The 11,968-nt window shown below is 41.3% G+C and overlaps 2 protein-coding genes across 2 annotated transcripts; both read left to right on the plus strand.

The window, feature by feature from the left end:
* The first annotated feature begins 2,137 nt into the window (after nt 1–2,137).
* Nucleotides 2,138–5,679, plus strand: LOC115784713 (nucleoredoxin-like protein 1). Its single transcript, XM_030736044.1, has 4 exons — nt 2,138–2,324; nt 4,251–4,521; nt 4,623–4,712; nt 4,842–5,679. The coding sequence occupies exons 2-4, from the start codon at nt 4,286–4,288 to the stop codon at nt 5,215–5,217; spliced, it is 702 nt and encodes a 233-aa protein (XP_030591904.1). The 5' UTR covers nt 2,138–2,324; nt 4,251–4,285; the 3' UTR covers nt 5,218–5,679.
* A 3,527-nt stretch (nt 5,680–9,206) lies between these two features.
* Nucleotides 9,207–11,208, plus strand: LOC115783538 (nucleoredoxin-like protein 1). The gene is made up of 4 exons (XM_030734414.1): nt 9,207–9,416; nt 9,684–9,933; nt 10,135–10,224; nt 10,342–11,208. The coding sequence occupies exons 2-4, from the start codon at nt 9,701–9,703 to the stop codon at nt 10,697–10,699; spliced, it is 681 nt and encodes a 226-aa protein (XP_030590274.1). The 5' UTR covers nt 9,207–9,416; nt 9,684–9,700; the 3' UTR covers nt 10,700–11,208.
* Nucleotides 11,209–11,968: the final 760 nt, after the last annotated feature.

An 11,968-nucleotide genomic window follows, 5' to 3' on the forward strand; every position in this document is an offset into this window, starting at 1 on the left:
CCGCTGGTGTTTGCCTGCCCTGTAAGTACATAATGGTAAGCTTTGGCTACAGCAAACCACCATTACTTCTCCTCGTTCACTGTGTTTATACTCATTATCCCTTATTCATTGCTGACCAGTGACGCATGCTCCTCCTACGCTAACTGCTCTACACTTTCATGATACACTATATTGCCAAATGTATTTGCTTGTCCGCCTTTGCACACATATGAATATGAGTGATATCCCATTCTTAATCCATAGGGTTTAATATGATGTCAGCCCACCCTTTATAGCAGCTTTGATTCTTCCAGGAAGGCTTTCAACAAGGTTTAGGAGTGTGTTTATAGGAATTTTCTTCCAGAAGCGCATTTGTGAGGTCACACACTAACCTCTGGACGAGAAGGCCTGGCTTGCAGTCTCTGCTCTAATTCATCCCAAAGGTGTTCTATCAGGTTGAGGCCAGTCATGTTCTTCCACACCACACTCGCTCTTCCATGTCTTTATGGACCTTGCTTTGTGCACTGGTGCACCATCATGTTGGAATAGGAAGGGGTATCCCCAAACTGTTCCCACGAAGTTGGGAGCATGAAAATGTCTTGGTATGCTGAAGCATTAAGAGTTGCGTCACTAGATCTAAGAGGCTGAGCCCAACTCCTGAAAAACAATCCCACACCATAACCCCCCTCTACCAAACTTTACACTTGGCACAGTGCAGTCAGACAAGTACCATTGTCCTGGCAACCACCAAACCCAGACTCGTCCATCGGATTGCCAGATGGAGAAGCGTGATTCGTCACAACCTCCAGAGTCCAGTGGCATAATATTTAGTAACAAGAAGATTTCATGACTGGACTTGTTGCACAGGTGGCATCCTATCACGGTACCACACTGGAATTCACTGAGCTCCTGAGAGCGACCCATTCTCTCACAAATGTTTGTAGAAGCAGTCTGCAAGCCTAGCTGCTTGGTTTTATACAGCTGTGGCCATAGAAGTGATTGGAACACCTGAATTAAATGATTTGAATGGGTGAGTGAATACTTTTGGCAATATTGTGCATTTGCATCTAACATTAAGCGTTTAGTTATTGGATTAGAATAAATGGTATTCAAGGGAGACCTGTTCTGCTCATTTCCAGTTAATTTTTTATTCTTGGCCTCTGCTAGAGTAGCATTGCATCCATTTTTTTTAAGCCAGCGCCCTTTTGATTGTCTGCCTCTTGCAAACAAAAAGCCTTAAACAGAAGGTGGGTGTAGGCGCTGTGACCATATTAGGGATATCCCCTCTTATCGACATCATACAGAGCCAAGATTAGAAAAAGCTGTTTGAATGTGAGCAGCTTTTTGGATCACATTGATTACTTGTACACATGTGACCTCATTATTTGTAAATTTGTTGATTTTTTTTAAATGAGCATACACCATTATAACAGTGCACATATGACAGAAAGTAAGGGAAAACATAACAGGTCCACTTTGATATTCACAGTTACTTTGTTAAAAAGCTGACTGAATGTTCAGTTTTCCTAAAAAAAAAAGTGATGTGTGCATTTGGTCACATATCCAAAGTATGTTTATGCATATTATTCAAAAGAGTGTATGCACGTGTGCGTGTTTTGTGCATTCATGTGCAGTGACGCATGTCTGTGTGACTCAGACTAATCCTATTAGGACTTTCTCCCTCTCTCTATATTTACCTCAACCCTCTCCCTGAGATTAACCCGGGTACTTTCTGCAAGTGCCTCTGCAGATCAGTAAGCACTTTCCTACAGTACAATCTGGAGTTCACCGCAACCAGGCTCAAAGCTATTCACTCTCTCAGTTAATTCTGCACCCTGCCTGTTAAGTCACCCTTAAAAACAGGATACAAAAGAATCAGTATTATGCTTTGATGGCTTAATGGGTGATATCAGACTCAAACCAGCAAATTAAGCTGCGAAGGGAAGATTGAAACAAGCCCGTCCTACTTTTGCAATCCAATTTGTACTCTTTTTCCATCCCTCCTTTCCTCCATCCTTTCTTGTCTTTGAGTAATAAGATTTCTACTGTTTGGCTGGAGTTTTAAGGCACACACATACACACACACACACAACCTCTGCCCCTCAATTACAGCACTGCCACACCTCCAGCTATCTGTAATCTTCCTTAGTATACCACAGAGTGCAGGGTGAGCAAATTACAGAGAAGGGGTGAAGAGACAGTGAAAGGTGTCACTAAAATAACAAGCTTCACAGGATTTAAAGGAAGAAAAAAGGAAACAAATGAAATAATATAATGGCTTGAAAGAGAGGGGGAAAACCTGGATACCCTCTGTGTCTTTTTTGTGAGAGTCGAGGAGTTCCAAGGTGAGGTAAATTACTTGTGTATATTTAGCTCCCGCGGCACAAAGATTGATGGCCTATTAAATTAGCCACTAACAAGACACGGCAGTCTTGCTAGTGTATATTACGAGCTATTGATCAGCTTCAAAAAGTGAACCAGATTATTGTGAAATAACTTTTCCCAAAAGTAAGATTTAAGTTTTGACCTTTCTGACCATTATAGTAAATCCTCTTTTTTCCAGGTAAGGTCCAGTGCTGCTCAATTTCAGATATATTTCTCCTACATTAGCCTTGGACGTTTCAGTGTAGAATAGTAGTCTCAAATAGATCTGGCACAGCTCAAAGCCACAGAGCCAAATCTAATTTGTGAGGTTATCGCTGTCAATTCACAGCCGGCAGCAACTTCTGCGACAGAAATACAGGCTGGACAAGACAGATAAAGCATATTTCTCAGCTTTTTGGCCTGAACTGTATTTCTATATCCAAAATTTATCTCTTGTGGGCTTTTTTTTGTTTTGTTTTGTTCTGAGCCATAAGTTGGCTCTTGGAAAACATCATCTTATAAAAGCTTTATTCATCCTGGCCAACTCATTATAGCTGGGCTCTTGTGTTGTCAGTTTGTCAGACCTCTGTATTTCAATGGGACAACAGGAATTTTCTTTGTTAAAAATTATAAATCTTAAAATTTGCTCTCTTAAAAGAAGCCAACTTTTATCAAACAATGGCTCCCAATTTGTGTTTTTGTCTAAAAGCCTGTAGAAAATCTAGTTCCTTTGGAGACCTGGCCTGCTGGTTTGCGAAGGTGGCATCTTAATAAATGGCCAAATTGAAATAATTTTTGACACAATAATTGAACTGCTGCTTCCCCTCCACTAAATGGTCATGATTAAGAACAAAATATGACATCAGTTGCTCTAAATCAATTTTAAGGCTCTTTTGTTTTTCTTTTTTCTTTTGTTTTTTTGTTTTGTTTTGTTTTTACAACCGTATGGGGTAATCATTCATTATTTTCATGTAAATTACCATTCGCTATTCTGTCACAGTAGGATGCAATAGTGACGCAGCTCATGCTTTGTTCTAAATACATAAAATCAGAAAACATGGCATTTTGTGCAAGCAAAAGTAATTTGTTCAGGATAGATGAAATCACTGTCTATGGATTTACCTCTAAAACACCATAGAAGTGACATTTTGAAAAATGGTTCTAGTAATTTTTAAGCTTTAAAGGCCCTGAAGCAGATGTTCTTAATTATTTTTTGATGGTGATGGACTCCAATATGAGCAGAAATAATCTGTCAAACTTGTTTTTGCTGTTTTTTGGTTTACGGTTTTGTGTGGGCAGTGGTAATGCTTTGGATTCACCTGTAAGCACACCCAAAATGTCACAGACACTTGAAACTTGATTCTTACTTATTTTGTCGTGCATATTTTTTAAAGTTCATAAGATGTTAAAATATTACAGATTTAACCTCCTGAGACCCGAGCTCTTGTTTTGGATGCATTTTTAATTTCTCATAGCTATTTGGGATCAGGTGGACCTCATAAGGTTAAAAACTAAGCATTAGCTTTGAAAAGTATGTTCTCATATGGGGACAATGGGTTTATTTTACTCCATAAAACAATAAAGTTACCATTGTTTAACAAAGTATAAAGCAGTTTTTTGAGCAGAATGAAGTATAAAGTACAGAAAAAGCCAAAATGTTATGTCCTTATATAACTAAACAGGGTCTTAGGATTTTAAAATGAATGTGATGCAGCCACAATGTGCTGGTTTCACTGTTTGGAAAAAGGAAGCATTCTTGGATGCAACAGAAAGAAAGAAACTTGTTATTTAACTTAAAATATCTTAATGCTTTTATCAGTACCAGAAATGTGCTGTACAGGCCACCACGCATATATATTGCTGCACACGTGTATGTAAAGCTGTACGTAACCTTCCTTTTTCCACAGAGGGCTTTTATCCTTTCCCATTCCTGTCATTCATCATGGTCGACCTTTTCCTAAACCGAGTTCTCATAGAGAACAACTGGGACCAAGATGAACTCAACACTGAACGTGAGATCATTGGGATTCTCGAAAATCGCATCATCATGCTGTTCTTTGCATCTGCTGAATGTGAAAAGTGCCTGGAGTTTGTGCCTGTTCTGAATGACTTCTTTAAGAGACTGAAAGATCCAGCATACATCGAATACCCGAAACTGCTCGCACTCATCTACATCAGGTTTTCACATCTCCTTTAAATCTATATGTTTCTTACACATATGCAGTTGCACAAATGTATCTCTTTGATCAGTTACAAGATTTCCAGATTTCTCTCTCCAGCTTGGACCAATCAGAGGAGAAGCAGGAAAAATATCTCAAGGAGCTGCACAAAAAGGTTCTGTTTCTGGCCTTTGGGGACCCGTACAGGAAGTATGTGTTTAATTACATGTGCATATATTTAAGCTGTATGCCAGTGCAACCAAATCAGGAAGACTTTATATAACTCTTTACAAAAATAGCGTGTATTTTCATGCCAGCCTCTATTTCTGTTTTTTTCAGGGAACTGCAAACCATGTTTAAAGTGAAGGATGTACCAACAATAGTGGTCCTCCGTCCCGATGGCTCTGTTCTCTCTCCAAATGCTGTGCAGGACATCTGTCGTTTCGGCTGTGACTGTTTCCGGAACTGGCAGGAATCAGCTGAGCTTGTAGAAAGGAGCTTCATGCTCAATGAGGAGTTTGACAACCTTAACCTGCGCAGTGCCACTGACCCTGTGAGAAGGCTTAAGTACAAAACAGAAGATGATAAACGCAAAAAGAAATGGTGGAAGTTATGGGGGAATGGAAAAGATGGAAATGAAGAGGAGGGGGAGAAAGATGGCGTATGGGATGCCAAGAGAAAGGAGGGAGATAAAGGAACCTGGAGGAGAAGATGAGGAAAATGTGTAACCAAAAAAAATATGCTATCACTCAAAACTTTAGGAGAAATGTTCTTGGTTTATAAAGAAAATAACATTTATTTTTTATCTGATATAGCAGGAAATTAATCAGAAATAACTGCAATTAAGCATCTATGATTTTCAATCTGTTATATGAATGGGGACAGCACAGTCATGCAGTGGTTATCACTGTTGCCTCACAGCAAGAAGGTCCTGGGTTTGAGTCCAGTCCTTTCTGTGTGGAGTTTGAATGTTCTCCCTGTGCGTGGGTTCTACCTCTGTACTCCAGCTTCCTATCACACTCTGTAGGCATGCATGGGTTTAGGTTAATTGCTGAGCACGACGTGAGGAGGGCGTTTAGACGTGTAAACACCAGGAAAGCGGCTGGACCAGACGGTATTAGTGGACGTGTCCTTAAGACCTGCGCTGACCAGCTGGCACCTGTGTTTACAGTGATATTCAACCTCTCACTGAAACTGTGTGTGATTCCCACCTGCTTTAAAAAGTCCATCATAGTCCCTGTCCCAAAGAAACCACACCCCAGCAGCCCCAATGACTTCAGGCCCATAGCACTCACCTCTGTGGTGATGAAGTGTTTTGAGAGACTCATCAAGACATTCATCACCTCCTCACTGCCCACCACCCTCGACCCACTACAGTTTGCATACCGGCCAGACAGATCCACAGATGACGCCATATCCTTCCTCCTCCACAAGACCCTTTCACACATAGACACTGGTAAGGGGAACTATGTGAGAGTGCTGTTTGTAGATTACAGCTCAGCATTCAACACCATAGTTCCCTCCAGGCTGGTCTCTAAGCTGCTGGACCTGGGCCTGGGCCCATCCCTGTGCAGGTGGGTTCACAGCTTCCTGACCAGCAGACCACAGGTGGTATGAGTGGGTCACCTCACCTCATCCTCCCTCACCCTCAACACTGGATCCCCCCAAGGCTGTGTGCTCAGCCCTCTGCTGTACTCACTGTACACCCATGACTGCGAGGCCACGTCAGAGTCCAACGTCATCATCAAGTTTGCTGACGACACTGCTGTTGTGGGACTAATCTCTCACAATGAGGAGACAGCCTACAGGAGAGAGGTCTCCCGCCTGGAGAACTGGTGCCAGGAGAACCACCTCCTGCTCAACGTCAGCAAAACAAAGGAACTGATCGTGGACTTCAGCAGGAAGCAGCAGAGGGACTACCATCCACTTGTCATCAGTGGTGCTGAGGTGGAAAGAGTGGACACCTTCAAATACCTGGGAGTGACCATCTCACAGGACCTGTCCTGGACTCATCACATAAACATCACTGTGAAGAAGGCCAGACAGCGTCTCTACCTCCTCAGGCGGCTGAGAGACTTCAAGCTCCCACTCAAGGTGCTCAGGAACTTTTACACCTGCACCATTGAGAGCATCATGCGTGGGAGCATCACCACCTGGATGGGAAACTGCATCAAGCAGGACTTCATGGCTCTAAAAAGGGTGGTTCGTTCAGCTGAACGGACCATCAGAACCACCCTCCCCAACCTGCAGGACATTTACACCAAGCAGTGCAGGCTGAGGGCCATGAAGATCCTAAAACAGCCCAGCCACCCCGGACACTCTCTCTTCTCCCTGCTCCCATCAGGCCGGCGCTACCGCTGCCTGAGGACTAAGACTGAAAGGTTGAAGAAGAGTTTTTACCCACAAGCCATCCGTCTGCTCAACTCTGAGCCCTAACTGGACCATTATTGCACAGTGTAAATATTATAATTTAAAAAGTGTGTATAGTGTATAGTATATAGAGTATAGTGTATAGTGTGAATTACTTTTTTTTTTTTTATTCTTCTTATTTATATGTGTGTGTATATAAGGTTGCAGGTACAAAATACATTTCACTGTGCATTGTACTGTGTATAACTGTGCATGTGACAAATAAACACTATCTTAGATCTATCTTAGATCTTAGATCTTAGATCTTAGAATCTAAATTGCCTGTCAGAGTGAATGGTTGTCTGGCTTTATGTGTTAGCTGTGCAATAGATTGGTGACCTTTCCAGGGTATACCCTGTCTCTTGGCCTATGACAGCTGGGAGATGCTATAACACCCCCCCCCTTGACCCTGAACCGGATAAGTGGAAGAAGATGGATGGATATATACATAGGCAAACCAGGACCCATTTTCAGCAACCATCACTCCAATGAAATGAAAGTTTTGGATTTTTTATGCTGGAAATTTCCAAGAAAACTGAGGTTTTCATACAACAGTGTGCACTAATCCCTTTACAAACCAGCACAATCTGGCTCTGTGAGGTGTCTGTTTCTCAAGTCAAAGACTCTCATGTATTTATCATCTTGCTCGGTTTTGCACTCTGGCCTCCTGATTCTCTTTTCAATCAAGTTAGAGCCAGTTTGGGCTCTTCTGTTTATGGAGTAGTGCACACCATCATATAGTACATCAGTTTTTTGTTTGTTTGTTTGTTTATTTCCTGAGTGGAATAGCTTTTATTCCTTAGAAAAAGACTACTCTGTTGTGTTTCTGAAGTTTCTTTTTATTGATAATTTTAAGACTCAATTAATGTCACACAAGATGAAAACAAATCTGCTTTTCTTTAAAGAAACAAGCAGTTAGCAGATGTAGGTTACGGTTGACATGAATATGCTATTACTGCTCATCTGCAGTTGTGGATACCCATTGTATATTCTGATTATGCTTTTTTATGTTTAATATTACAATTGTTCTATATGTGTAAAATATATGATGGTGTTATTGTCCAGGTGGTGGTATTCATTGTCATAGGGGATGTCACTGCTTTTAGTCACAGAAACGCAAACATGTACAAAACAATTCTGCGTAAATATGTGAGTATTGATCCCCAGGATTCCAGTCTAAAGCTCTACAAATCAATACCTACTTATTGACTTAGGATCAAATTACTGTATATAGCGAGAAAGGACTCACACGTATAGTGGCAGTCCCAACTGTGCAACTCTACAGACTTGCAATTCTTCCCTCTTTTTTTACCCATTGTATTGACAATGTGATTCTTCTGGCAGAGTAATTCAAGACATATCAACTCCATTTCCAGCAGCATCAGGCAGCTGTTTTCTGAGCAAATAATCACTGGATTGTACCTGTACTGCTCAGCATGATAAAGAAACAAAGCTAGCAACTAGCTGGAGAAGAAAGTCAGACTTTCTGCAGCTAACAATCAAGATATAATATTTTCTCACTGTGGAGGGGAGACAAAAGTGAAAGCTACAAACAGATAAAATGAGACATAATGGGCTTAAATTAATCAGAAACACAACTTCAAACAAAGGCTGATGTCTGGCGAATATACTGACAGGCAACTATTTTCTACCACAGCGTGGTTTTCAGCTTATTGAATAATATTTGGGCACTTAAAGGACCCCAAAAATATATATTTTATTGCAGCTTTCAGCTCAGTTTTGGCGCTGGCGCCTGCTGGTTTTGTAACTGAAATGAATATCTTGTCAAGCACTGTCTATATGTCTATATCTATTTACCTTTTTAGCACTGTTTTCTTTTTGTCTTTGCTATTCTTTGTTAACTATGTCCCCTCAGAGTTTGTATTTTCTTACTACATAGTTAAATGTGAATTGTATGTTCTCCAAAAAAAAAAAAAAGCAATAAATTCTCTATTCTTTTAATATAAACAGTGTCTGTATCGCTGCTGTGCTTTCATGGCCATATTGTACTGTTCCCAGTAGAGTGAATCAAACTATCACTACGCACATATTCCCTGTGGTTCTGCTATTCCATTAGTTACTGAATATTAAAGGTCTCACAGTGGCTCACTTCATTAAGGTCCTTTTTATTCTTTTAAGCATGTCTCTCATTCTGTAATTTCTTAGCTCTTTATTCAGACAGACTTGATTGTTCAGTCACTGCTTTCACATACACACACCGTCAGTGCGAGCACTTCATGTTCCTTGTCCCTCTGTCACCTTGTCTTTCAATCCCTCCCTCCCAGACGGATGAGGGGAGGTGGAGAGCAGAGACACAAAAGAAGAGGTAGTGAGCAGCTACTGCCACCAAGGTGAAGGCGAATGAGTGAATCCGATACAAACTGGCAGACTGGGAAGTGATTCTAGTGTGATAAAGGAAGAGGTGAAAAGAAATATAAAGCTAGATTTTGAAGGCTGTTTTCTTTTTGGATTTGCTGCCTCAAGGAGAGATAATATTTGTTAGAGGTAAGCAACTGTGAGGATTATCCGATTTAACAGCAAGCAAGATTATATATGATTACTGTAATAGATTTGGGAGAGTAGAAACATGCAGTGAAACACAAGGCAAAGCCATTAAATCACCCAGATAAATATTTGCAAATGTCAAGACTTTTTATAATATTCTCATGCGTGTTATGCTACATAGTTTGTGCTTTCGTGATTGGCAGTGATATGCTTACGCTTTCTTGATTAATCCAAAGCATATTAATAGCTTTCCTTCTCCCTTTGTAGCACTGTGACCCTTCATAATGGACTTATTCATTGATCGGGTTCTGGTGAAGAACAACAAGGACCAGGATGACCTGGACACAGAACGTGAGATCACCATGCGCCTGCAGAACCGAATCCTGATGCTCTTCTTTGCTTCTGGTACATGTGAGACCTGCAGGCAGTTTGCGCCCACGCTTTCTGACTTCTACAAACAACTGACAGATGAGTTCTATGTGGACCGTGCTGCTCAACTGGTTCTCCTGTACATTAGGTACAACACGCACAGAGGCACACATTTAGGTGTTTATTAGAGCTGAAGTGTCGGTTAACACTAATAGATTTCCTCCTCCACTACTTTACTAACCTAACCTTATCACTAGTATAATTTCCTGCTGGAAATAATAACCACAAGCAAAAGTTATGTATTTATATATGATTTTCTGGTGTTTTTCTTGTTTCTTTCACCCTTTAGTTTGGACCAGTCAGAGGAAGAGCAAGAAAGCTTCCTCAAAGAGCTCCCCAAAAGGTGCCTGTTCCTGGCCTATGAGGACCCCTACAGGAGGTGTGTGAGATTAGCCAGTTAGAAGGGTGTATAACCTGCTAATGGATGAAGGTAATGCAAATATACCTAGCTGTATAAATCCATTAGCTCCATGCCAATGTGTGTGTGTTTCCACAGGGAGCTGGAGGCTATGTTTAATGTGGAGGAGATGCCCACAGTGGTGGTGCTGCGTCCTGACTGCTCCATCCTCATCCCTAACGCTGTGGACGAGATACTCCGCCTTGGCCCAGACTGCTACCGCAACTGGCAGGAGGCAGCAGAGCTCATTGACAGGAACTTCATGAACAAAGAGGACTTTGAGGAGAAGTCCATGCGTAGCTTCAGCGACCCTGTGAGAAGACTGAAGTATAAGGTGGAGGATGAAAAGAAGAAAAAGAAGAAGAAGAAGCGAAAGGGGTGGGGTGGGGGTGGAGATGAAGGTGTGGAGGCGGATGGAGGAGCAGATGACAAGGAAGGAGGGGGATCACCATGGTGATGGAGACCAAGAACATGAGAGGAAGACTGACGATTTGCCTGAAACGTGCTCTTGTCGTTTACAGCAGAATGTCAAAAAGATATTTCAGATATTTCAGCAGAAATGTGAAGCTGATCTTATTGTGACTGGCTTTGCTTTTCAGAATCAGTGGTAAGCAAAGGTTGTGGTCTTACTACAGCTCCAGTATACAGTATGTGGGCAGCAAACAACACAAAGAAATATAACACTATCTAAAGGAACCCTGACAGCTGCTTTGATTTGGCTGTATTTGATGTCTCTGAATGCTGCCAAATGTACAGTCAAGACAAGGTTTGGCCTGAGCCAAGTCTTGCCATTATGGCTTGTTTTATTACACACTGGAGATGATTATAACCATTTCTCCATTTTCAACAACACAGCTCTGTAATGCACTTTTTTAAAATGATAATTTGTGCGTCCAATCAAAACACACCATGCATAATCTGAAATCAATGAATTATTCAGCGCCATTAAAATAATTTTGTTAGTGACTGTTTTGCTTTGAGTGTTTGTGAAGTCTAGCGGCACTTTACAGACTACACAAGCAGCAATCAGAGCTATTCAAAGGGAGTCAAGTGAAATCATGGAGAAACTGGCTTTACTACACTATCATTGAACTGCTTTGACTGTAAATCATCTTCTCTCATAATGAAGACCACATCTAGTCTTTGCACACTTCCTTGCGCATGTAGGCTACACTAATGACGCTTTCAAGTGATCAGGCAAGGTCTTCATTTGCAACAGTTCCATCTCTTTGTGACATTTTCTTCCTTCCTCTATCCTCTAAGTGACCTGTGCCTTAACTACATGCTGCCAGTACTTCTAAAATACAAGTACAGAAGCTATGGCAGAATGACAGTAATCACAGTAATCACAGCAGCAGCACTGGGGTTGAAATGCATCCGAGAAGAAGAAAAGGAAGCCAGAGTATCATCAGGTGTCATCAGGTTTGATTGGTATGGATTGATGTGCTGTAGAAAAGGCAGTGACATGATGATTTATATCAAAGCTCTAATATTATAGCCAGATTGACAAATAGATCTTTTTTTTTTTTTTTTTTTTATCAGAGCTGCACAAAACATGGACATACTGCAAATGCCTTTGCTGGCCGGCTGTGAACTGTGCAGCACAGGCTACATACCAAACACCTCATCTCCCCTTTCACCATGATGTGGTCATAGAACTGTAAATGCTAAACTTACATCGGAGCCGGTCAGACCTGTAAAGGGAGACAGATGCCTGAATAAACAT

This window comes from Archocentrus centrarchus, chromosome 1 (genome assembly GCF_007364275.1).
Source record: "Archocentrus centrarchus isolate MPI-CPG fArcCen1 chromosome 1, fArcCen1, whole genome shotgun sequence".
NCBI classification, from domain to species: Eukaryota; Metazoa; Chordata; class Actinopteri; order Cichliformes; family Cichlidae; genus Archocentrus; species Archocentrus centrarchus.